The sequence below is a fragment of the Equus caballus genome, chromosome 7, assembly GCF_041296265.1.
Source record: "Equus caballus isolate H_3958 breed thoroughbred chromosome 7, TB-T2T, whole genome shotgun sequence".
NCBI classification, from domain to species: Eukaryota; Metazoa; Chordata; class Mammalia; order Perissodactyla; family Equidae; genus Equus; species Equus caballus.
Genome location: NC_091690.1, coordinates 89,399,153 through 89,425,740, shown reverse-complemented (window position 1 = coordinate 89,425,740; position 26,588 = coordinate 89,399,153). Strand labels below are relative to the sequence as shown.

The 26,588-nt window shown below is 46.0% G+C and overlaps 2 protein-coding genes and 1 long non-coding RNA gene across 3 annotated transcripts in view; 2 read left to right on the top strand and 1 right to left on the bottom strand.

Annotated features, from left to right (window-relative positions):
• Positions 1–3,150: 3,150 nt before the first annotated feature.
• MRGPRX2 (MAS related GPR family member X2) lies at positions 3,151–9,083 on the top strand. Its single transcript, XM_023646168.2, has 2 exons — positions 3,151–3,455; positions 5,291–9,083. The coding sequence occupies exons 1-2, from the start codon at positions 3,265–3,267 to the stop codon at positions 6,300–6,302; spliced, it is 1,203 nt and encodes a 400-aa protein (XP_023501936.2). The 5' UTR covers positions 3,151–3,264; the 3' UTR covers positions 6,303–9,083.
• A 465-nt stretch (positions 9,084–9,548) lies between these two features.
• Positions 9,549–15,789, top strand: LOC100071946 (mas-related G-protein coupled receptor member X2). The gene is made up of 2 exons (XM_001504976.6): positions 9,549–10,407; positions 14,530–15,789. Exons 1-2 carry the CDS (start codon positions 10,397–10,399, stop codon positions 15,536–15,538), a joined length of 1,020 nt encoding a protein of 339 aa, XP_001505026.2. The 5' UTR covers positions 9,549–10,396; the 3' UTR covers positions 15,539–15,789.
• The window catches only part of LOC138925052 (uncharacterized), a 44,342-nt gene continuing 31,092 nt past the window's right edge, over positions 13,339–26,588 (bottom strand). Inside the window, exons 2-3 of the long non-coding RNA XR_011440711.1 lie at positions 18,352–18,544; positions 13,339–17,561 (exon numbers count right to left, since the gene is read on the bottom strand). This is a non-coding gene — a long non-coding RNA (uncharacterized lncRNA). The remainder of the gene's footprint in view (positions 17,562–18,351; positions 18,545–26,588) is intronic.

The window sequence follows — 26,588 nt, the reverse complement described above, 5'->3', positions numbered from 1 at the left end:
AGGAATGGAAGATAGGAGATATGAAATGGGAGGATGAGCAGAAACACAGTGATTGTGGGGGTATATCTGAACAAACACTGATTATTTAAAACAATATTAAGTATTTAGTTTCTTGGGGGAAACAGAGTCAAAATTAAGTACTGGAGAAAGATAGGATGGAAGGAAGGAAACAGAAGTTAAAGCTTTCTGTGGTCTTGGCGGTGTTCATGAGGACGGCAGTCTGCTGGGGACAGTTGTACAATTTGTCCACTGCACCAAACAAAGTACAAGGATAAGAGGGGAGAGGGGACTGAAATACAATCTACTGGTTAACCCTCGTGTCATGCAGGGCTGTGACTACCGGGAAGAGGGTAGCACATTTTTCTTCCCACAAAAGCAAGATCAGGGCTACACCAGCTCAGAGAAGTCACCTTTTCCTAATTTGCATAAAGGAGCTGGAAGGGGCCGCCTTCACAGGTTAAAAATACTGATTGCCTTTAGACTTTATGTAAGTATGTTAAACAGCCACAGTAACTGCCTGGAAAATAGACAGAGAGAGCAAAACTTTCAGACAAGTCCAGGAGAAACAAACATCCTCTGTAAAGCCAGTGACATTCTGAGCAGTCCAGAAGAACTTCCTGTTCTCCCGTTTTCGGAGAAATCTTTTTAAAATGGGAAGACTCAGAGACCCGTTTCTGGTAAGCCGATGATTTTAATGACTGTTGACTAAACTGTCAGGGTTGCCATAGCATCTCTTACTAGAGCGGGTCTGTGTCAAGTCTGCACGGAGCAGCTTCCCTTTTCGGCCGGCAGAGTTCTGCTCGGGCCGCCGAGCACGTGAGCCCCTTCGTCATACGCTCTCCAGCACGGGTGCCGAGCTGTCAGATATCTGAAAATCTGAAAGTGAAATTATCTCAGTGGCATTTCAGTTGCCCTTTCTCATCATGAGGATGTTTCAGCGTTTTTTCTCGTGTTTAAGCAACATGGATTTTCTAGGAACTGAGCTGGTCATTTTCTTATTTGATTGTCAGGCGTCTTTCTTAGTAACGTATGGGAACTCTTCCTATATATATGTATATATTTAGGTTTCTGTCCAAGACACGCATTACAAATATTTTTCATAGTTTGTTGTTTGATTTGCTTACGGTGGCTTTTTCCATGTGGAAAAAATTATTTTTAATCTTTAATAGTTTTTAATCCATATTTTGATTTGTGGCTTCTGAGTTTTGAGTCATAGTTGGGAAGACCTTCCCCAATCCAAGGTAATTACAGACTTTTCCCACGTTTTCTTCTGGTTTTTTAGGCTTTCCTTATTTATATTTAAGTATACCATCCATCTGAAGCTGAACATGGTGCGAGATGCGAGCCATGATGCCCACTCCCTTTACTCCAGATGGCTTCCCCATTGCCCGATAACGTTTCCTAGACAGCCCGTCCCCACCTCCTCCCACTTCAAGGAGCGCCTTTCGTGCACTGAACTCTACATGCATGTATGGGTGATTCCTAAGACTTTCGACCCCACTGCACCGACCTCCCCGTCTGCGGGTGTGTTGGCCCCACCTCGTTGGAGTCACTGAGACTTCGGAATGTGTTCTAAAATCTGGTAGGGCTGGTCAGTCCTCACTGCTGTCTTTTTTTCTCCAGAAGTAGTTGAGGTTTCATTTTATTGTATCTTCTAACTGCTTTTTCATACCTAGGAAAGCTGTGGTTTTCTGTAGAGGAGTTCTGTACCCAGCCGCCTTTCTGAGCTTGCTTGCTTTGTGGGAGTTTCTCCGTTGACTCTCTGGGGTTTCCCAGGTATAGTGTCACAGCACCTGCCCTTCTCCCCGAAGCCCACTCCTTCGACCTTCCAGCCCCCCTGTCCACGAGAACCACGCCTGTCAAGATCAGCGATGACTCTGTATTGCATATGCCAAGGTCCGTTCTCAGTCTGCATCTTACTCAGTCCCCCTAGCAGGACTGATGCTATTGCACACTCCCACTTTCTTTCTTTTTTTTTTTAAAGATTGGCACCTGAGCTAACGACTGTTGCCTATCTTCTTTTTTTTTTTTTCAATTCTTCTCCCCAAAGCCCCCCCAGCACAGAGCTGTAGATTCTAGTCGTGAGTGCCCCTCGTTGTGCTATGTGGGATGCCACCTCAGCATGGCCTGACGAGTGGTGCCACGTCCTCGCCCAGGATCCGAACCAGCAAAACCCTGGGCGGCCGAAGTGGAGCGCGTGAACTTAACCACTCGGCCCCGGGGCCGGCCCCTCACTCCCACTTTCTAGAACCAGTTTTTCAGTTCAATGTCTAGGACGCTCTGCTTTCCTAGTTCGCGCCTCCTTCAGTAGCCGCCTCCTACGACTGTGTTCACTGCATCCTCCTCTTCTCCCAGGTCTCTGGAGTTTGGAGGACCTAATGCTGTGTCTCAAACTCTTCTCATCAACACTCACCCCCAGAGTGAGCTCACCCAGCTCCTGCGGAATGTGAGGGGCGTAGTCTTGTGTGCGACTCGTCACTGCATCTTCACTGCCTGGAGGAGTGCCTGGCACGGCACAGGCACACGATAGTGTTGGGTAAATGAATAAACGAGGGAATCAATTCTTCTGCTTGTTTGAAACGCTTCATAGTTGAGTTTATAAAGGAAAGGACAAGTGAGTCAATTTGGCTGCAGCGTAGGCACGTGAAAGGAAGTCAGAGGAGCTGAGGCTGAAGATAGTGGTTGGCTCTGGGTGATCCAAAAATCTAGCCCTTTTGTAGATGGACAAAGGTGAAGAGTAGTGTGTGTGGTGTGCTAAATTCTTTATCTTTCATAAGGGGACTTAATGTACTCTGTCGTTGATATTGATAAATCAAAAATAGAAGTGTAGTTTTATTATGCAAAGCTGTCAGATAACGTGTAAAAGAGTTAAGAATGGAAACTGCAAACATTGGTTGCTACTGGGGAATGAGGTTAGGAGAGACTTTCCATTTCATTTTATACATTTTGATGTCACGAAATACAACTCATATGCATCTATTACTTCTGTGATTAACTGTAAAAAGGATCAGGTGAGCCAGGCTGTGCAGGACCCTGAACGGCGAGCACACTATCTTTAGTTCTGGAAGGTCACACTGCCTGGTGGGTGGGCTTCCTGCACAGCTCACAGTGGGTGCCAAAGGCTCCAGGACAGGCATTCCTCACAGGGAGGGGGCCTGGGGTGGTAGGATGGGGAGCAGCCAAGATAAGTGACTGAAGTCACAGCAAATGAGAGCCGTCTCGTGAGGCTTCTTATCTCGCACATCTCCGGAATCTCATTTGCCAATGCCCCTCGTGCAGGAAATCACAGGGGCTGGCCGGCATCTTGATAAACCCCACTTGGTCACCAGATTTCACTCCCGCTCCCGCAGGCACCTCTCCTTCCAGAGGTTAGAAAAGCATCCTCTGCTGTTTATCTTCCCCAGGAGAGTTCTTTCTTTCTACTCACCATCTCCAACAAGAGGAATGGTGCTAGGGTAAGAGTCTACTCAAGGACTATCTTCTTTCGAAGGCGGTTTTGTTTTCTCCCTCTTAGTCCACACGCTTATGAATTCGTCTTAGGGTGGGGCGTGCAGGGAGCCAGGGGCAAGAGTCAGGAGACGTGGAGCTCCCTCAAGGACACTCTGGGTGCGGGAGCTCAGACGGTGGGAGAGCCAAACGGGGTCAACCAGATCTCTCTGCTTCTGTTCTATCCCTTTGTCTCCAAACGTTCAAATCTGCAACTAAGGAGAGAACTAGTTTGCTAATTTTACTGTAGGGAGAAAGATGGCATGCAGGCATTGCTTTCCAGAGCTAAACTGTTGTCAGTAACTTCAGGTGTCACAGATTTGCTTGCTATTCAAAGATCTTTTTTTTCTTTGTATCTGGCATTGTCCCTGTGGAAAACACAGAGCACAATCTAATGGGGTATTTGAGGAGTGTTTAATAAAGGGACTGTGTACAAAGGTCTGAGCAGGGCTGAGGGAACTCTATAAAGGATACTGAAACCCCCAAAGACAGGTCATAATAGGAAGCTGTTACCTCAGTTGGCCTGAAGGGGAAAGGGAAGGAGAAGTTACCAGAACTCAGGGAGGGTTGTGGCTGTGGCTGTGGCTGTGGCTGTCACTGTGGTGGTAGGAAAGGGCCACCAGACAGGGATTCTGTCCTCAGGTAGAGTGACACCACCACTGCCAAACCACAGCCTGGCAGGGAGAGCGCCAGAAAGTTTGACACCCCAAATCCCCCTCCTTCAGCCCTCCAGTCTCCTGTCAGGGTCTCCCTTCCCTGAAAGCGACCAGGAGCCCCAGGGAAGGGAGCCCATTGGTGAGGCACAGAGACGTGCCCTCCCAGGACGCAGAGGAGGGTGGAGAAGGTGGAAAGGAGATTTGATGGCAAATGGAGAGAACCGGGCTCTTCTCACAGCCTCATCACAGTCAGTCTCCCCGGGACTGTCCCTCAGTGAGCTTGCCAGTTTCTCATTGTATCTCCTCAGTTTGTTTCTTGACCGACTGTCTGTCCACACCTCTCTATCCGGGTTCACTTCTTTGGAATAATCTCTTACTATCATCATAAATGCAGTGAGAAAGGAATGTAGCTTTTTTTTAAAAGGTGGGTGTACACGGGTATTTATAGATATTTTAAGTTTATGATTTTGGCTGCTCTAAAAAGAAACCCATTGTAAGATTGATTGTGTCACTCGCACAGAGTTAGGCCCTGGGACACAGCAGTGGACAGGAGAAAAGCACGTCCTGTCCTCATGAAGCTGACACCCTGGCCCATCTCTAGCCCAAGACGTCTGGCCATACTCACTCCTGTCATAGCAAGGGGTCACCTTCCCCTCATGACCCAAGTCATGATCTCCTCTCTCCCTGGTGGATGGACCGCTCTCAGTCTCTGAGCCTGCCCCTAGCTCGTGCCTGGGGCTTCTGACTTCCTGCCCCTGAGAAGAACCCACTGCCCCAGGGCAGAAGCCATGCCGGACTCAGAGGCCTGTTGTCATCCACACCGCCTGTCCACACTTAGCTCCTCCTGCCTCCAGGAGAGGTGACATGGCCTAGGACAGTGAGTGGGGATGTTTGGACCCTAGAATGTTCTCATGTCAGTAGAGGGCCCGTGGTGCAGCAGAGAGAGCCCAGGCTTTTAGAGTCAGAGGGAACTGGGTTTGAATCCAAGGTCCAGGTCTCCAAGGCTGTGTGGCCTTCAGTAAGGACCTTAATGTCTGCAAGCCTCCATTTCCGTCCTGCAACATGGGGGCAGCAATTCCCACATCGCAGGGTGGCCGTGAGAGTCAGTGATCATACAGCAGGTGCTCACGTCTTGTTTCTGTTCCCAGCGTCACCAGTGGAGGGTTTCTGGGTGCAGATCCAACCACCTCAGCCTGGGGGACAGAATTCACACCAGTGAATGGAAGTTACCAGGCCCCACCTCAAACTGTTGACATGGTGGCGGTGATCCAGGCCACGCTGGTCTTCATCACCCTGGTCGGGCTGCCTGGAAACGCAGCCGTGCTCTGGATCCTGGGCTTCCGCATGCGGAGGAACCCCTTCACTGTCTACATCCTCAACCTGGCTGGAGCAGACTTCCTCTTCCTCTCCTTACAGATTGTGTATTCCCTGGTGAATCTCGGCAGCGTCTTCCGCTCCGTCTCCATGTCCATCTCCAACGTTTTGACCACTGTGTGGACCTTTGCCTACATCGCAGGCCTGAGTATTCTCAGCACCATTAGCACCGAGCGCTGCCTGTCCATCCTGTGCCCCATCTGGTACCGCTGCCGTCGCCCCAGATACACATCAGCTGTCATATGTGCCCTGCTCTGGGCCCTGTCCCTGGTGCTGAGCGTCCTGGAGGGAAAGTACTGTGGCTTCCTGTCTAGGGATCCTCACTACCATTGGTGTCGGGTACTTGATTTGATCACTGCCACGTGGCTCATTTTCTTATGTGTGCTTCTCTCTGGGTCCAGCCTCACCCTACTGACCAGGTTACTGTGTGGCTCCCAGCGAGTGCCCCTGACCAGGCTGTATGTGACCATCGTGCTCACGGTGCTGGTCTTCCTGCTCTGCGGCCTGCCCTTCGGCATGTACTGGTTCCTCTTAATCTGGGTTTACCATGGTGTTGATGTGTTCCCCTTTCTTCATCTGTTTACAACTGTCCTGTCCTGGGTCAACAGCAGTGCCAACCCCATCATTTACTTCTTCGTTGGCTCCTTTAGGCGGAGGCAGCGGGGGCGGACCCTGAAGCTGGTTCTCCAGAGGGCTCTGCAGGACTCTCCCGAGGCGGAGGGAAGCGAGGGCAGCCTTCCTCCGGAAACCCTGGAGATGTCCAGAAGCAGTCTGGTGTCCCGATGATGTGGGCCCTGATACCAGCTCCCTTACATTCAACCCAGCATCTATGGGGTTAAAACCCAAAGCGCCCATCCCCTTCCTCTGCTTCTCTAAGTTACAGTCATATGTAAATGTCAGTTTTTAAACCTTTATATCCCTGAACTTCACAGACAAATAGAACTTACAAATTGTTAGAGTCCAGGTAGCCTCATGCTAACATTTTGGCTAGTTACAGGTCCTTTGAAGTTTTGCTACAGGGAAACTGATGCCCAAAGAGTATCAAGAAACTGAAGCTTCCCAGACCTCAACCCCTCAGCTTCCTGGCACCAGAATCTGCCATCCACCATGGAGGCAGATGGCCAAGGACATCCACCTGCAGATTCCCTCATCATGCCATTCCCCTCCCTGTAAGCAGCCTCACAAAGCCAAACGCAGGCTGGTGGGAAAGTGGGACCTGCAAGGCCACCTGCTCCCCCTCCCCCACCTAAGGCCTCAAATAAAAACCCCTGCCTTTTTTCCTCTGAAGAGGTGGATCTGAGTTCTAACCAACTCCCATCTCCTCGTCTGGCTGCCTTTCGATAAAACTCTTTCCTTACCTCAAGCCTGGCATTCCCATTTTTATTTTGGTCTCTCTCTCGTGTGGTGGGTTAGAGAGGCTGTGTTTGTGGCCGGTAACACTGACTCAGTCTCCGCTTTGGTCAGACTGATGTGGCTTTCAAGGCCAACTTTGTCCCTATCAGTTTGGGAGGTTTTACTAACTTCTGTCAGCCTCTGGGCTCCTGATCTTAAACGGCGAGGATAAGAATCCTCCTCGTGAGGATTAAGGGAGACAGCGTAGCCTCTCCAGGCCGCCTTACCCAGGACCTTCCCCCATCCCCACGGGAGCTTTGCCAACCCTGGGGTCCCAGACTGCTCCCACTTTTGAAGAACTCCACTTTCTGCAGAGGCTGAAAGCAGTGCAGGAAAAGTTTAGATGCCTTCACTCACTGCGCCTGATAAGGACTACAAGAACATTACATTTTTGATGAGTTTTTGTGGCCACTTTCCTACAATCTGTCTCAATAAAATTAAAAGAATTAAAGTTCCATCTGACCCCAAAGATCAGTCTTCCCTGATTTTGGCAGGCCTTAGAGGATCTCCCTAGCTTCATAAATGTTTATGGAATAAGTGACCTAATGAATGAATAAATGGTGAACTTTGAAGTCAAGTCTGTGCCAAATCTCCATTTACCAGATTTGGGTCACCATCTCTAAGTTTCTTTCTTTCACCATTTTCAACTGTTTTTTTTTTTTAAAGATTTTATTTTTTCCTTTTTCTCCCCAAAGCCCCCCGGTACATAGTTGTGTATTCTTCGTTGTGGGTTCTTCTAGTTGTGGCATGTGGGACGCTGCCTCAGTGTGGTCTGATGAGCAGTGCCATGTCCACGCCCAGGATTCGAACTAACGAAACACTGGGCTGCCTGCAGTGGAGCACGCGAACTTAACCACTCTGCCACGGGGCCAGCCCCTCACCATTTTCAACTTTTGCAAACACACAGTTAAGTTTTATACCCAGATGAGTCAATGTCGAAACATAGTTAAGGCTTGAGCTAGGTGGCTTTCCCGTGTCTGCCTATCGCGTGCCCGCCAGTGGAATCCACGTGCGTCCCTCCTCATTCTTGCCGCTTCAGCTTTGTCCTCACTCCCCCTCTCTGGAGGCTCGTAGCTTCATGGCAGGTTTCCAGTGTCTCTTCCTAGAATCCATGTGCCCTGAAGACAGATCTATGTCAGATTTACCTTTTACTTCAAAGAGCTCATGATATTTATTTTATTCATCTAGTTGCACAAAAATATTTTTAAATTATATGTTCTATAAAAATACTATATTAAGTTTAAATATTCTATTTTTCTTTTTTTTAATGGAGACATAATTAAGAGAGAGTGATTGCATGGCTCCTAAGTGTATAGTTTGATGAGTTTCGGCAATAAATACACCATGTGATTCAAACTCCAGTCAAGACACAACACATTTTCATAACCTCGGAAAGTTCCCTTCCAAGCCTCCCACTCGTCCGTCCTGCCCCAGAGACAACTGTTTTTCCTGTTTTGTCTCCAAAGATTAGTTTTGCCAGACCTTTGACCTCATAGATTTCAGATCATACAATGCACTTTTTTGTTCCCACCTTCCTTCACTCCGCATCACATTTTGGGATTTACCCCTCCTTGCGTTGCGTATATCAGTAGCTTGCCCCTTTTAGAAAGCTGAGTGCTATTTAATTATTTGAATGCCCACGGTGTATTTTCATATTGATAGATATGTATGTAAAATTCCACTTTCGGTTATTGTGAACAAAGCTGCTGTACACATTCTTATTCAAGTCTTTTTCTGGACGTATGTTTTCATTTCTCTTGGATAAATAACCTGAAGTCAAATTGCTGGGTCATAGGAAGGAAGATGTGTGCTTAACTCACTGAGAAATTGCCAAATGCTTTCCTAAAGTTGTTGTGCTGTTTCGCATTCCCATCAGCAGTGTACGAAAGTTCCTGTTGCTGCACACGCTCCCCAGCAAGCGTGATATTGCCAGTCTTTTGAATTTTAGTCATTCCAATGAGCGTGAAGTGGTACCTCTGTGTGTTTTAATTTGCGCTTCCCAAATGACCTATGAAACTGAGCATCTCTTCGTGTGCTTGTTGACACTTGCATTTTTTTGTTGTCTAAGTTTTGCCCATTTTTAAGTGTTTCCCTTTTTAGTTATTTACTTGTAGGAGTTTTTATATATGCTGAATGAGTCCTTTGTCAGTTATGCGTATTATAAATGTTTACCCAGTTGGTAGTATGCCTATTCATTTTCAATAGATTTTATGTTTTAGAGCACTTTTAGATGTACAGAAAAATTGCGCAGAAAGTACAGAGGGTTCCCATACAGAACAGTTTCTCTGTCCCCAGAATGAATATGTAGGTAAATTTTTTTGGTGTTTATCCTGCTTGATGTTCTCTGAGCTACCTCAATCTGTGGTTTGGTGCCTGCCAATAGTTTGGAACATTCAAATATTTCTTCTGTTCCTTTCTCTCTTTCTTCTGCTTCTGATATTCCCAATGTACGTAACACCTTTCGTAATCATCCCACAGCTCTCGAACATTCTGTTCTGTTTTTTCTCTTGGCTTCAGTTTGGGAAGTTTCTATCAACATATTTTCAGGCTCACTGATTCTTTCAAAGGCTGTGTCTAGTCCTCTGATGAGCTCATCAAAGGCCTTCTTCTTTTCTGTTACAATGTTTATTTCTAGCATTTCCTCTCTCTCGGAGTTTCCATCTCTCTGCTTATATTGTCCATCTGCTCTTGCATATTGTCCACTTTTCCAACTAGTATCCTTAGCATATTAATCACAGTTATTTTAAATTCCCCATCTGATAATTCCAAATTCTTGGCCATGTCCTAAATTCTTTATATCTGGTATGGGCAGGCAATTGATTCTGTTGTTAATACTGATAAATTAAAAAATAGAAACATAATTTTATCATTTAAATATATAATCATATCTGATAAAAGAATTTAGGAGAAAAACTGAAACAAGTTGTTGCTTCTGGAGAATAGGATTCAGGAAGATTTTACCATTTATTTGATACAGATCCATGCCAATTGGAAAGAAAATGTAAACCTACATGCGTAACTACTAGGATAAAGAAACAGGGTGAGACAGGCCATGGAGAGCCTCAAATGACGAGTAAGGAGGGCGTGCTTTGTTCTCCTTATAAAGACTCCCAGCGCAGGCTCACACTGCTTGGCACCACTGCCCAGGCACACAGTTGGCAGCAAAAGGCTACATAACCGCAATCATTTGCAGGGACAGGCACCGGATGCCAAAGGTTGAGAGACAGGAGTAGCGTCAGACCAAAGGTTGAGAAACATCTGATGCTCAGCCATGACTCAGAGAACTGCGCGCTCTCATTTGCCAGCAGCTCCCTGTGTGGGAAATCACAAGGCCTGTCCAGCATCTTGATAAGCCTCCGTCCAGCGCCAGATTGCACTCCTACGCCTTTAGGCGCCTCTCTAAGGCAGAGAAGTGTCCTCTAGCGACAGTCAACCCCTGGAGGTTCTCCCGGTCAGCACGGGTCAGCTTGTCACCTCCATTGGGAGGAATGGAGGAAAGGTACGTTTATCAAGTATTTATTTCCAGGGCCACTGTGGGATTTTTTTCTCTTAGTGCACATCTAAATTAGTCCACCTGGGGGTGGAGCACTCAGGGAGACACAGGGGCTCCCCCAAGAAAAGAAAGGAAAAAAACCATAAGCTCCCTCCTGGCAACTTTAGGTGCTAGTAGCCTCAACAGTGGGAGATCTGAACTGATAAACCAACACCGTCCCCCCTTATGAGACTCTCTTCCTAGCCTCTCCTCCATCCCAGCCCTTCAGATGTGTTGTCATGGTGGGAAATCCGTTGCTTTCTTTAATTTAGGAAGCAAAAGAGTGTATGTGCATGCATCCCAAAGCTCAAGTGCTGTGAAGAACCCAGTCATCTGTTTTACTCTTTTTGAAAGTCCTTTTCCTTTCTGTATCTCTCAAGATCCCAGCAGAAAAGATGGCCTAATATGGAAGGACAGAAAATAATTTAATTAAGGGACAGTTTGCCAAAATGGGCAGATTTACAAAAAGTTACACAGAGTGGTGACCTCTGTCCCCTAAGGAAATTAACAGCAGGGAGCCTGGACAACACCGGGCTTGAAAAACAGGGGAAGGAGAAGTTACCAGAACTCAGGGAGGGCTGTGGCTGTCGCTGTCACTGTGGTGGTAGGAAAGGGCCACCAGACATGGATTCTGTCCTCAGGTAGAGTGACACCACCACTGCCAAATCACAGCCTGGCAGGGAGAGCGCCAGGAAGTTTGACACCCCAAATCCCCCTCCTCCAGCCCTCCAGTCTCCTGTCAGGGTCTCCCTTCCCTGAAAGCGACCAGGAGCCCCAGGGAAGGGAGCCCATTGGTGAGGCACAGAGACGTGCCCTCCCAGGACACAGAGGAGGGTGGAGAAGGTGGAAAAGAGATTTGATGGCAAATGGAGAAAACCCAGCTCGTCTCACAGGCTCATCACAGTCGGTTCCCCCCGGGCTCTCCCTCAGTGTGCTTGCCATTTCTCATTGTATCTCTTCAGTTTGTTTGTTGACTGACTGTTTGCACCTCTTTATCAAGTGTCACTTCTTTGGAATAATCTCTCACTATCATCATAAATGCCTCGAAACTTGAATGTAGTTTTTGAAAAAAAAAAAAAAAAGAAAGGTGGAGGGGCCAGCCCGGGGCATAGTGGCTAAGTTTGCATGTTCTACTTCAGCGGCCTGAGGTTCGCCAGTTCAGATCCTGGGTGCAGACCTATGCACCGTTTATCAAGCCATGCTGTGGTAGGCGTCCCACATGTAAAGTAGAGGAAGATGGGCACGGATGTTAGCTCAGGGCCAGTCTTCCTCAGCAAAAAGAGGAGGATTGGCAGCAGATGTTAGCTCAGGGCTAATCTCCCTAAATAAATAAATAAAGATGGGCGTACATGGGTATTTATAGGTAGTTTAAGTTTATGATATTCAGCTCTAGAAGCAACCCATTGCACTAGTGACTTAAGAGTGAAGTTTTAGGACTAGACAGGTGACTCCAAGGCCCGAGACACCAAGGTCCTCCCAACATGATGCTCCCCACCTCTCAAGAGGTGACTTCACCCTTGGGGTCCTACGCGGCTGTGGCCACATCAGCATTCTATCCAGAGGAGAAGGAAAGTCACCACCCAGGAACTGATACGTCACTTCTGCTCACCTCCCACCGGCCAGCGCCTAGTTGCGTGGTGCCACCCAGCATTAAGGGAGGTTGGGATTAGGATCCTCCCTCTGGTCTAAAACTCTCAGAATTATTATGTGAGAGAGGAGGGAAATGGGTATTTGGAGCGAATAGCAGTTTCTGCATCCCCGGATCTCTCCCCCATTCTGAGCTCACATGAAGATTTTTCTCAGAGCTCTCCCGTAATAAATGACGTGGCAGAGAACAGTGAGAAAGCCCCAGGCAGGGCTCCGGGAGGCCAGGGCTGGTACTGGGCCCGCTATTCGCCACGTGATCTCAGGAAAATCCTTCGACTCTTGAAACCTCAGCTTCCTCCTGTGTTAAATCAAGATATCACAACAGGTGGTCTCTAAGGGACCTGCGCTAGATGCTGGGGAGACCATAGTGAACAATCACCAGCAAAACAACCCGGGCAGGTGCAGGCGCTGTTGATCTTTGAGTTTAAGAAGGGAGACAAAGAAACAAAAAGACATACACTTAAAACCTAGAGCTGCAAACTGTCTTCAGCGCCACAAATAAAAAGTCCAAGTTGCCCTGATGGGGGACAACAGAGGTGTGGTTTTCCTCCATGTCCTCATCAGCCCAACTGGACTGCAGGAACTAAGAGAGCGGGTGACGGTCTTTCAGTCCTGGATGCTACTCTGCGGCCAGAGGGCCCTGCTTTCTCCACTCCAACATGCTATGTGTACTCCGGCCAGTCTGGACTGAGTGGACCCTTCCACTCCAAGATGAGGTTCCTGGGCGTTGTGGTCTGTTCTCAGCAGTCCTCCACCCACCTCTTCTGTGTTCCATATTTATGGGCTTCACTTCCTTGCTGTTTACAAAATCCGCCTATTCTAGTTTAGATTTGTCCCTGATGGTAACTTTCTTCCTCCCCACCCCGACTGCTCTCCACGTGTAGTGGCCACACCACCCTGGCAGTGGGGCTGCAGGGCTGGTGAAGGGCAAGGACTCTGACGTAGACCTGGGCATCAAATCTGGGCTCTACTACTTTTTGGCGTAGGACCTGGAGCGTCTCTCTCAAGCTCCTTGCGCTCTGTCTGCTCCTGTGCAAGACAGAAATAACAATGGTACTTGCCTCGTCTGGCTATCTGGAGGATGAAAAGAGGTGGTACTAAGTGAGCACGCACTCAGCTGCTACTGTTCACTTACATGTGAGTTAGTCCTTGTTTTTCTCCTGAAATCAGCAAGGGTGTTTGTATCTCTTCCCGCCCAAAGCCCTTCAAAAGTAGAAATAAGCTCTTAAAAAAGAATTCCTCATCAGAGAATTTTCTTGGACAAACGCTTTAATCTAAAAAGAAAACTCTGCTCAAAATCACATCGGAGGACAATAGGTAGTTTTATATTACACTTCTCACGGAAAAATCAATTAATAACCCCGCCTCTATGTGTCTGCGCCTCAACTACGTCTATTCAGACCCATCGCCTCCTCTCTCCTTTCCCAACCTTGCTTATTTTTCCTCTAAAATGCACAGAAATTCAGTTAAGCTCTGAATCGTCTCCCTAAACGATGTGTTTAAGTCTTCTAGGTGCTCACCGAAGCCATACACTGGCTCTCTCGGGGCAGAGGCATCGCGATGGCCATCATTAGTCATTCGTGCAGGCACAAGGAATTCTTTCAAACACACCAGAACTTTCCACATAAGGAATAATGAGGAATGAAATGCTCTTCATTTCTTTATATATGTGTTTTCTGGTGACTAATTTCATTAAAAAATATTTTGTTACAGGAACCCATATTTTCCATGACCTTTAGGCTCCCCATTCATTTATTCATTCATTTATTTGTTGATTAAAAATTTCTTGACTACCCATTGTGTCACCCGCACAGAGTTAGGCCCTGGGACACAACAGTGGACAGGAGAAAAGCACGTCCTGTCCTCATGAAGCTGACTCCCTGGCCCATTTCTAGCCCAAGATGCCTGGCCATACTCACTTTTGTCATAGCAAGGGGTCACCTTCCCCTCATGACCCAAATCATGATCTCCTTTCTCCCTGGTGGATGGACCGCTCTCAGTCACTGAGCCTGCCCCTAGCTCGTGCCTGGGGCTTCTGGCTTCCTGCCCCTGAGAAGAACCCACTGCTCCAGGGCAGAAGGCATGCCGGACTCAGAGGCCTGTTGTCATCCACACCGCCTGTCCACACTTAGCTCCTCCTGCCCCCAGGAGATATGATATGGCTTAGGACAGTGAGTGGGGATGTTTGGACCCTAGAATGTTCTCATGTCAGTAGAGGGTCCATGGTGCAGCAGAGAGAGCCCAGGCTTTTAGAGTCAGAAGGAACTGGATTTGAATCCAGGGTCCAAGTCTCCAAGGCTGTGTGGCCTTCGGTAAGGATCTTAATGTCTGCAAGCCTCCATTTCCGTCCTGCAACATGGGGGCAGCAATTCCCACATCGCAGGGTGGCCGTGAGAGTCAGTGATCATGCAACAGGTGCTCACATCTTGTTTCTGTTCCCAGCGTCACCAGTGGAGGGTTTCTGAGCATGAATCCGAATGTCACAGCCTGGGGGACCAAACTCACAACGACTGACAACCACGAGTCCCTCCCTAAATGTGACACGAAGACCGTGATCCAGGCCCTGCTCACCTTCACCATCGCCCTGGTCGGGCTGGCAGGAAACGCGATTGTCCTCTGGATCCTGGGCTTCCACATGCGGAGGAACCCCTTCACTGTCTACATCCTCAACCTGGCTGGAGCCGACTTCATCTTCCTCTGTTCCCAGATTGTACTGAACCTGGAAGGACTCATTGCCTTATTCCACTCCCTGTCTTTCTCCATCGCCAGCATCTTCATCACTGTGTGGAACTTTGCCTACTTTGCAGGCCTGAGTATTCTCACCGCCATTAGCACTGAGCGCTGCCTGTCCGTCCTGTGCCCCATCTGGTACCGCTGCGGCCGCCCCAAACACACATCAACTGTCATATGTGCCCTGCTCTGGGCCCTGTCCCTGGTGCTGAGCGTCCTGAACAGGTACTACTGCGGCTTCCTGTACAGCACATTTGAGGATGGTTGGTGTCCCATATCACATTTTTCCAATGCAACGTGGCTGACTTTTTTATTTGTGGTTTTCTCTGCGTCCAGCATAGCCCTGCTGGTCAAGATTTTCTGTAGCTCCCGGAGGGTGAAGGTGACCAGGCTTGGGGTGACCATCCTGCTCACAATGCTGGTCTTCCTCCTCTGTGGCCTACCGTTCTCCATCCACTGGTTCCTCGCAATACGCATCCAGAATGGTTTCAATACGTTCCTTTGTTACCTTTATATGGTTACGATTGTCCTGTCTGGCATCAACAGCAGCGCCAACCCCATCATTTACTTCTTCGTTGGCTCCTTTAGGCAGTGGCGTCTTAAGCAGAACCTCAAGTTGGTTCTCCAGAGGGCTCTGCAGGACACTCCTGAGGCGGAGGAGGGTGACGGAAGCACTCCTCAGGAAACCCTGGACATGTCCACTAGCAAGTTGGAGCAGTGATGAAGAGCCCCTGCTGTGGTCGGTCAGAAGTGACTGCGAGAGTCAACGCTGCCCTGCCAGACCTGGCAATTACCCCCTCTTCTCTGAGACTCATGCCTCTAAAATGTGCCGGCGATTCCCCAGTGTCTTCAGACAGATTGTTTTTAGTCCAGCTTTTCTAGTTTTTCTCAGAGAAAGCATTAGTCTGAAAGCTGTACCTCTCCATCTTTCTTGACGTTACCAATAAATTTCTCATGTTTTCTTCCTCTGAATCTTCCTGATCAAATGCTTTTTCTTTGCAATTTTCATTCCAATGAAAAGAATCCCTGTCCAAAACCATAAAACCCTTGTTCGTAATTGTTTTCTTCTTGGTACTATAGAAAAAGAAGATTCTTTATTTTTCTCTCAGATTGTGTTCCCCTAAGGTTTACGTTTGACGCTGTGGTTCTATGAGGGCATTCTATGGGCAGAAAGGTTAAATAAGTGGGTTCTGCCACCTCTAATCTCATTGGGTTCTTTGGGTTTGGGAAAATGATGTCCTTAGGGACAAACACTCTACCTGCATGAGAACAGTCCAGGAAATTGGGTATATGAAAGGTCCTTTGGTGGCATTTGTCTGTGGCATGGTGATAAGTTGGCCTTTGGTTCTAGAAAAGAAAATTATGACCTTTACTTTTGAGAACTGATGCATGCTTATTTCGTTTTTGCCTCAACCAATGTAGAGTCTAGAAATATGTCCTACCAGTTCCAATTTGGCCACTGCAAGCTCAGTGTCAATTTCAAAATAGAAATTATTTTCTTGGAAACCATTTATTATGAGCTTACAGATACTAGTTTTTGGAACACTCTGTAAACTTCAAGATTTTGTACCGACTGTTCTGGCTGTGACTTTTAGTCAGTTTCATGGCGAGACCCCATGAGGAGTAAGGTTGAAAACATCTGATCCTTCCATAGTGATGTCAAATCATATTGATAAAAATTTAGATTCAGCACAGAATTCTAGACTATTCTCTGCCAGTGTTTACTCATTCTTCATAGGACTCAGGCAGACAGGGAAGGGCCACCATGAGTGGTGTGACAACAGAGAGGGCTATCTGCTCCTCAGACAGTGAGGCTGCCCCTCACATTTACCCTCAGAGGGGGAGCTGACAGATGAACTCTGAGTATTCAGGAGACAGCACAAGGTAGATACTCCAGGTAGTCACACAACATGGAAAGCTTTTTCAGTAAGGAGGGCAGGACGAGGAATGGAAGTCATCAGCAAGGAGAAAAATGAAAGTTCACTGGAGGAAAGTTCAGGTGACAGCAGCTTCTCATTGGCTGAGCTGCAGCATTTCCATTGGCTGGACTTATTGTTGGGCAAGAAGGAAGTCTCCCTTCCTCCTGCTGGAGCAGTAAAGCAGTTGCACTTCCTGTCTGGGAGTGTAAGGTACTCTCTTCCTGTCGGGGTCTGTAACTGATGCTGTAATTAACTGATCCTGTAATTGACATTTTCCTTTTTGGGGTCATTGACATCTAGTGGTATGGTGTCAGAGGTCCCTCTAGACCCCCCTGACTCCAATTTTAGTTGAGGTTTCCTTTATTAATTTTAACAAGCACTCACAACATTGTACTGTAATGATTCCTTTGTATATCCCCCACCTCCACTGCACTGTGAGGTCCTTCAGAACAGATAGCATGTCTCGGAATTCCTAGTGCCTGGGACTTGGCCTGCAATTTAGGAGATGTTCAGCAACTATTTTTCTCAAGCAGCTCCTGTCTGAAAATCACAGTGTTGTCCAGCTTCTTGAAAAAACTGGCTCAGTCACCAGGTCTCAGTGTAACTCCCGCAGGCATCTCCTGCTCAAGAGAACAGAGAGTGTCTCCTGGAGCCGGTCAATCTGAGGAAGGCTCTTCCCGTTCATGGCAGGTCTGCTCGCTGCCTCTGGGGAGAGTGGAGGGGAAGAACGGGTTTGCTCATGAGCTGCCTTCTTTCCAAAACCAGTGATGGCTTTTCCTTGTAGCTTCACCTTGGGTTGGATCATGCAAGATATCCAGGAGTTTCCTTCACGAAGAGAGAAAAGATATGAAAGTCCCTCATGGCACCTTTTGAGAGCTGTCATCCACAACTGTTTATTTATGTATGAATTCAACAAACATTATTTAAGACTACTTGATCAAGCACTGTGCTATTTCTATATAAACCAAACACCTTTTAAATAAATTTCTGGTTAATAGACTCTATCTGTTTAACCAACCCTGTCCATTCCATCTAGAAAATACATTGATTGATGTCCAATAAATGCTGAGCACTCAGGGCCGTTCATTGATTCTCTCATACGCCCGGACCCTAGAGAAGAGTCATCTGCTTCACAAGAACCAGTTGGGTCTGATTCCAGTCCTGCTTACGTCAGTTGGACTTATTTGTGTAATTACTTAATTTATGAAAATATAATATAAATCAATGAAAGATGAGTATGAAAGGAGAATTATAATTTTAATGAAAATTAATATGAATGCCTAAAAGAGCAATAAAAGCTAGTCTCAAAATTATTCTTATTGAATTAGGTGTGAACCTGACAACCCTACTAGATTGAAAAAATTTAGCAATATTGAAAAATTTTCTCCTGCAGAATGCTATACATATGATGTTAAGATCTCCACTTTGGTAGATCCAAACTGCAAATCACAGACAATGCTTACTGGACGTCCTTTCTGCAAGGAATATAGAGTAAAACTCTATTTGCTGACTCTACTCGAAGGAAAGTCCTTTCTTCTCCTTCATTTTTGGTGAATGAATTCCAGGTAAAAATGAAATATTTATATTACAAAAATGCATCGATTTTTATACTCACCATTTAACAGATCTTTGCAATTAACCTATCCACTTGTAGTCTTGACTAGATCTTTAAGAGAGCTTTTCAAAGCAAAGTCACCCATTCTTCTGTTCTTTCTATAAATAATAACTGAGCATCTTGTATGCTGCAGCCCCTGTGCCGGGCACTGGAGATTCAAAGACAGCATACCCATCTTCAAGGAGCTCACGGTCTGTGGAAGGAAGGAGCCCAGTACAGGAGAGAATGCCAAACAATGTGATACATGTTATCACAGAGTTATGGATGGGGGTCAGCGGTCCTCAGAGGAGAGGTCATCTAAAAGTTCTCAGTTGTCTTGCTTCTATCCTGAAAAGGAGTGTCACACTCGACAGCCCAGGTGAAGCGTGACAGTATGGATTCAGGTAGCCCCTCATGATGGACAACATCCTCAGCAAAGTGTTACAGTTGAGATCATTAGACCCACCACGCCGAATCGTCTAACAGACCTCCATCTATACTCTTGCATTGCACCAATACACAATTCATGAAAACATTTATCAAGGAGAGAGCCTGCAGGTGCGTAGGCCAAAGACATTAACCACCACCTATTCCCTCTGTTCCCACTGTTCCAGCGGCAGAAGCCCTTGCCTCCAGCCAAGCCCACCTCGGCATCCAGAAATCCTGGGATATGCAGGGATGCAGACATGCAGGTGCTAGAGTGGGAAGAGCACTGGGCCTGGAGTCAGGGAATCTGGATTCTCATGCTGACCCCTTGAGCAACTTGGGGCACAAGCCCATCACAGGCAACCAAAGCAGATAGTGAAGCTCTGAGATTGCCCCAGTCTGAACCTTATGCCGGTTGTGATCAGGTACCTGTTTTCAAGATAAGGCGGTAGAATTTGGCTTTACCCCAGATGTGGACTGCAGGTAACTTCTGTTGCAGGTCAGGAAGCCTCAGAAGTTCATGCCTCTACATTCTGACTATAATCATGAGCATCTGCTCTTCTCATCTGAAGCTATATTTGGCAGCTACCTGGAATTCAGAGAGGTTGCATGATGTTCTTCCTGCATGCTGGTAAAGTATGTATTGGGCACCAATATTGTCAATGCACCACTGCTGGCTATAAAAATAGACGAGGGGCTGGCTCCGTGATCGAGTGGTTAAGTTCGCACGCTCCGCTACGGCGGCCCACGGTTGGGATCCTAGGTGCGGACATGGCACCGCTCGTCAGGCCACGTTGAAGCAGCGTCCCACATCCCACAACTAGAAGGACCTGCAGCTAAGATATACAACTGTGTACAGGGCGGGTTTGGGGCGATAAAGCAGAAAAAAAAAAAAAAAAGATTGGGAACAGTTGTTAGCCCAGGTGCCAATCTTTTAAAAAAAAAAAAAGGAAAAAATTAAAAAAAAAAAATAGATGAAAGTTGGTTCCTGTTCTCCAGGAGCTTATAGTAGAGTGTGGAAGAAGAGAGCTCCTTACATGCCTGTCATATTGGTAAATTGGTTCTGAATCTTTCCAGGGTACAAACACAGAGATAGGGAGCAGACAAGAAGATCTCATTAATAAGTATGTATGTGGCGGCAAATGGATCAGGGAAAGATTCTTGAAATACTTGGAATTTGGACTGCTGACTCTACAATTTCCCAAGCAAGTACCCTGTGTCACCTTTGCCAGCTACGCCAAACTTGTGAGGCATGAAAGGAAAGATAAACAGGATCTGAACAGATGGAAATGGGAGAAGAGGCGACTTATAGTGGCATTGTTAGTAAATGCACAGAGGTTGTTTAGAGAATGGTGATCAGTATGCAAACTAGTTTCATTCCGTGTGACCTCCCCAGTATTTGGTCGTGGCTGCTAGATGCCTCTTAAGATCATAAGGCTGGAGTGCCGTGAACAATGAGCAATGTCTGTCACGGCCTTGAAGTGATAGAGGTTGGCATAAGTTTTGCAAAATTAGTTGGAGTCAACTCTGCAATACTGTCAAGTACAGAGACAACCAGCAAGGTCACCCCAGCAGGACAAGCCAAAAAGGCAAGCCCAGCTCTCTTGACCCACCTTCTTGGATTATGTCCAACACTACCGGGTCAGAAACCACAGCTAGAAACAACAGGGAGGTGGAACAGGAGAAGGGTGCAGGGGGAAGAGAGAAGCAGCAGAACGCACCCCTTTCTCTGCTGCAATCTTTTTGCCTGCAAAAGGCCAAATTGAGAGCAAGGGAGATGGTTCATCTTTAAATTCAATTCAGTGTTTTATTCCTCACATAAAAGTTTAACTCTAAAATCTTTTGTGGCTTTAATGTGGATGATGGCTTAGGAGTTGGTGACCAATTATCAAAAATCTCTCACTTAAATTGTGTATGTCATCCTGTACCTCTTTCAAAATGTATTATCTATAGTATCTTGATATTTAGATCAAAATTTCTGTTTAAACATCCTGTTACACATGTGAGAGAATAATGCTATCAACTTCAGAAGCTCTGAAGAATCAGTGAGAGAAGAGAGGCAAGTCTGGACCTTTAGTTGTAGCCGTAAAATTTTATTTATTCAATTTTAAAGAGAGATTGGAAACAAATATGACAAAATTTTAATGTATGTTTGATTTTAATAGTGGGTGTGTGTGGATGCCGATTATATTATCTTTAGGCCTATATGCCTGGTTTACGGTTGTCTCTCCAGCATAACCCTGGTCCTGATTCCGTGACTTCACTTCAATAGTCACGCAGGCAGTCCATCCAACAAACTGTCCTTTCCGTTGTTTCTGACTTTCCCCTCTGAATTCATTATAGACTAACAAGGAGTTGCAAAAATAGTTCAGAGAGTTCCTGTGTACCCACCACTCAGCCTCTGCCCATGGTGACGTCTTACATAAATACAGCACGTTACCAAAACCAGGAAATTGACATTGGGATGATACAATTATCTACACCACACATCGTACTCAAATTTCACCAGTTTTGGCACGCGCTCACTTTTTTATGGCATTGTGTATAATTCTAGGCCATTTTATCACACGTATTGATTCGTATAACCGCCACCACATTCAAGATCTGGGCCTGTCTCTTCAAGACAAAAGAACTCCCCTGGGCTGCTCCTTTATAGTCACACCCACCCATCCCCCTTCCTAACCCCATGGCAACCGCTGAGCTGTTCTCCATCTCTATAATTTTGTCATTTCAAGGATATTATATAAATGGAATCATACATTCTGCAACTTTTTGAGTTTGGCTTTCTTCATTCAATATAATGCCCTCAAGATCCATCAACCTGTTGCATGTATCAATAGCTTGTTGTTGATTCTTTTAATTGCTGTGTAGTATCCCGTGGTTTGGATGTACGTCCTTCGATTTCGCTATTCTCAAGTAGAAGGACATTTGGGTGTTTCCAGTTTGGCTATTATCAATAAAGCTGCTATCAGCATTTGTGTACAAGTTTTTACGTGACTATAAGTTTTCCATTCTCTAGGGTAAACGCCAGGAGTAGATTGCTGGGTTGTATGGTTAAGTGTATGTTCAACTTTTTAAGAAAACACAAAAGAGTTTTCCAGCATGGCTGTGCCATTTTACCTTCCCACTAGGAATGTCTGAAAATCCAGTTTCTCCAAATGCTTGCTATTATTTGAAACTGTCGGTATTTTTTAATTCAGCCATTCTACGAAGTCTAGTGACGTCTCATCATGGTTCTAATTCGTATTTCCCTAATAGCTAGGGATGTGGAACACCTTTTCACATGTTTATTTGCCATCCGAATGTCTTCTTTGGTGCAGTGTCTCTTCAAATCTTTAGCCCTGGTTGAATCTGACTCTCCGCTACCTCCATGCCTATTCCCAGGGAACTGAGTGTGGCTAGGAAACAACACACAGCCATGCCCAATGGTTTCACTTTCAATTTGTGTTCACAAAACTCAAGCATCCAGTTAGCTCCTCCGAGTGATCATGTCACTTTTCCATAATCACTCCCACTCCGAAGGAAACGCTTCATGCCATCCCTCTCCTGAAACCTCCTCCTCATTCTTTTATCACTCCCAAATGATGCTCTGCTGAGAAGTTCCTCATCTCCCCACCCCAAACCTACCAGCCAGTCTGCCTCTGAGCTCATTCCTCTGCCCTTCCTCTCTCACCAGGGAGTGGCTCTGCACGCTCCTGTCCTCAACCATCCTTCCCACGTGTGTGTTCCCACCCGGTCCTGCACAGAAACACTTTATGCAATTATTGCCTCTCCCACCTGCGTCTTCAGTGTTCCTTTTTCTATTGGGTCCTCCCAGTACCGTATAAACATGCTATGCCATCTGACTTGAAACACGACCCAAGTCTGCATTCTCCTCCATCCACAGCCTGATTTCTCTCCTTTCCTTTATAGCAAATCTCCTTAAATGAGTTTTCTATACCTTTTATCTTCATTTCCTCACCTCCGGTCTCATTCTCTGTCTCTCTCTCTGTCTCTCCTCCTCCCCCCTCCCTCTCTCTTTCTCTCTCTCTCTCTCCTCTTTTGATAAATCTATCTCCTTTTCTTGGCTATATCACTAAATTTATTTTCCTTGTTTTAAAAGTTCCAGGAGCCAGCCTTACACACATCTCATCAAGCCATGCTGTGGTGGTGTCCCATGTGCAAAGTAGAGGGGGACTGGCACAGATGTTAGCTCAGGGACAGTCTCCCTCAAGCAAAAAGAAGAAGACTGGCAATAGACGTTAGCTCAGGGACAATCTTCTTCACCAAAAAAATAAAATAAAATAAAAAATTCCAGGCCCAAAGGCATCTATGCCTTCTCCTCAAAGACAAATACAGTTGTTATAGCTATAGGGGATTTTTTTAACTCTTTCCAGAGATATTTAATGTTAAAACAAGCATATGTGGATATATTTGTATGAGAAGGAATAAATATATATAAATACACATCAGATGTTATATATAATATATACATTATATTATTTGTATTATATATATTTATTCCTTATAATACAAATACACATTGTTCTGCACCCTATCTTTTTTTTTTAACTCAATATATCTCGAAGGTCCTTCCATATCAGGTTTGTTGCCCTTTTATACAGCTACACTGTATTCCATTGCATGGATGGACCATAATTTACACAGTGTTGTTGGCCATTTTGGTTGTTATCAATCTTTTTTGATTGCAAATAATCCTACATTTATTAACTTTGTACATATGTCTCTGGCTCATATACAAAAATATCTCTAGGATAAATTCCTAGATGAGAAATTACAGGAAGAAAAAGTATGACACTTTCTGTATGTTGCAAATTGCTCTCCTGTGGGCTCTATCAGTCTTCCCTTCCACCAGAAATGTGTGAGAGCGTCTTATTCCACACCGTCTCCCACACGCTACCGTACCAAACTTTCGGGTCTTTTATATTTCAGTGAATAAAATATAACTGTGTAATTTTAATTTGCATGTCTCATTATAAGTTTGGCTTCTCATCTTTCCATATGTTTAAGAGCCATTTTTATTTTCTAGAAATTGTGAACTCATTACCTGTCATCATTTTTTCATTGGCTTGTTGGATTTTGAATTATCGTTTTACAGGAACTTTTACAAATAGGAGGAATTAGTACCTTGTCTATGATATGAGTTATCAATATTTTCCCATGACATCAGTCATGTTGGACTAGCACCCACCCTAATGATGCCGTTTTTACTTAATCACCTCTTTAAAGACCCTCTCTCCAAATACAGCCATTTTCTGAGGTCCTGGGAGTTAGGACTTCAATATGGCAATGTTGTGGGGGGACACAATTCAGCCCATAACAAAGTCTTTGTGAAATATTTGCTGAATTAATCCATCGAAGAACTTTTCTGAATGTTTGAAATAGTTTCTAATTCAAACGGCATTTAAAAAATGACAAGTAGCTTAATGTGACTGTGGCATGAGGCATATGAAAGGAAGTCATAGGAGATAAGACTTAAATTTTTTAGTATCTACACCAAATGAAAATAAATAGATAAAAAAAAAGGCATGAAATGGAGGGGGAAAGAAGATGTTATGCGTGCTGAAATCCTTCATTTTATAAGGGAAGTCAATTGATCCAGTTATTAATGCTGGTAAATTAAAATATAGAAATATAAGCTTACTATTCTGAGATAATAATAAAAGAAACGAAAATGAAGTATAATCAGGTGTGGCCTCTGGAGAACGGGAGTCATGGAGACTGTCACCTTGTATACGTTTCTCTATCATTTGGAATGAAGTTACAGACATGAATGCATTATGTTAGGATAAAGAAAAAAACAATAAAAGTGAGGTCAGGCCATGGCAAACTTTCAATCACCCTATGATAGACTTTTCTTTAGTTACAAAGACTGACAATGCAAGCTCACCTTGCTTGATGTTGCTACCCAGGCCCCCACTTGTCAGCTGTAGGCTCCAGAACAGTGATTACTCGCTGGGAGGTGGACCGGATGGGGTGGGATGGGCGAGGCTGGTGTGTGGGCGGAAGTGGGGCAAATGCTGGGAAACATCTCGGTGAGGGGTCACGTCTCAAACAGCCCTGGCCTCTGAATTGCCCACAGGCTCTGCACAGGAAATTGCAAAGTCTGTCCAGTGTCTTGATAAGCCTTGCTTGGTCACCTGCTTTCACTCTGACTCCTGTAGGCATCTCCTGATTTAGAGGACAGGGAAGTGTCCTCTGGCATCACTCAATCACAGAAAGGCTCTCACTCTCCACTCTGGCCAGAAGAATGGAAGAAGGGTCAGGATATATAGCAAGAACTGCCCTATTTCCAAGGCCAGTGATGGTTTTTGCTCTAAGTTCCCATCCCCTCTTTCTACTTTGGGGTGCTACCTGCAGGGGGTCATGGTGTGTCCTTCAGGAAAAGGCAGGAGACTGAAGCTCTCCATTAGCACCTTTGGTGATGGCAGCTCCGACTGTAGTCGATCCGAATGGGGTCAACCAGAACCTTTCTCCCTTCTGATTCATCTCCTCATATTCTCCCCTTCATTGAACCGTTCAAATCTGCAGGCATGGAGAGGATGCTGCCTCTTACAGGAATTTAGGGAGCAAGGGAACATGCTGGCATTGCTTCCCGGAGACGAACGGCTGTTAACCCAGGTTTCATTGTTTCACTGGCTTTTCAAAGTTCTCTTCTCTTGTGAATCTAGCAGAGTCCCAGGAGGAAACAGCCGAAACTGGGATGAGTGAGGAGTGTTTCATGAGGGGACTGACCATTTGCAAAGCTGGGCAGGATTAAGGGAAAACGACAACGCATGGTGAAGCAGCCTAAGGCAAGCGGAAGTGAAGCACTGTCCACCGCCAGGCTTGAAGGGACCAGGGAAGGAGCAGCTACCCAGGGAGAGGATAGCTGTAGCCATAGCCATAGGAGTAGGAGAGGAGCCACCAGACAGGTGGAGAAGTACTCCCACCGCCAACACAGCCAAGCAGGGAGAGAGACAAGAGATGAAAAGCCCAAATCTCTCTGCCCCTACCCTCCAGTCTTCTGGCATCTCCCAATGGCTCAATTCAATCAGAAACCAGAAGGACAGAATCCCGCTGATGAGGTACACAGGAGTCACCCTCTTGGGAGGCCAAACAGGGTAGAGAAGGATGGAAAGGAAGTTCTCATGGCAAATGGAGACTACTCCTCATATCTCCTTATCCTCCTCATAGTTTTTTACTTCCTGGTGTTTTTTCTATCTCAATGTCATTGAATCATTTCTCACTTTTTTTTTCTGTTACCACCTTCTTTCTTTGGCTTCACTTTTTTGGAGCAATCACTCATATTCATCAAAAGTGCCTTGCAAATGGAATGTAATTTTAAAAGGGAAAACATATTCCTTATTGGTTGGAGTATAAGTTTGGCTGCTCTAATTGACCCATTGTAATAATGGCTCAAACAGGAAAGTCTAATCAGACCTTGGCTGGAGGCTTCAAGGCCTTCAGAAACAAGGGCACCTTCCAACGCGCTGCTCCCTCTCCCCTAAACAGGCACCCTCATTCCATGGTCCTACCCGGCCCCCGGCCACATCAGCACTCAGCCTAGGTCAGGAGAGAGAGAGAGGCTGGGGTGAAGGGGGAGCCATGCTCCTTCTATTAAAGGCCTGAGCCAGCAGTTGGTTACATCACTCTGCTCACCTCCCATTGGCCAGCACCTAGTGACACGGTGCCATCAGTATCAAGGGATTTGGGAAACAGGGTCCGTTCTCTGGTCTAAAACTCTCAGAATTAGTATTTGACAGAAGAGGAGAACGGATATTGGGGGCAGTCTCTGCACCCCTGATTATCTCTCACATTCTGTGCTCACAGGAAGATTTTTCGGGGGCTCC

Bases quoted from the DNA above. Each gene is read 5' to 3' on its own strand.
- MRGPRX2 (XM_023646168.2), top strand. From the start codon at position 3,265: ATGCCCCTCGTGCAGGAAATCACAGGGGCTGGCCGGCATCTTGATAAA. The intron at 3,456-5,290 runs GTAAGAGTCTAC...TTCTGTTCCCAG, and splicing joins ACAAGAGGAATGGTGCTAGG to CGTCACCAGTGGAGGGTTTC.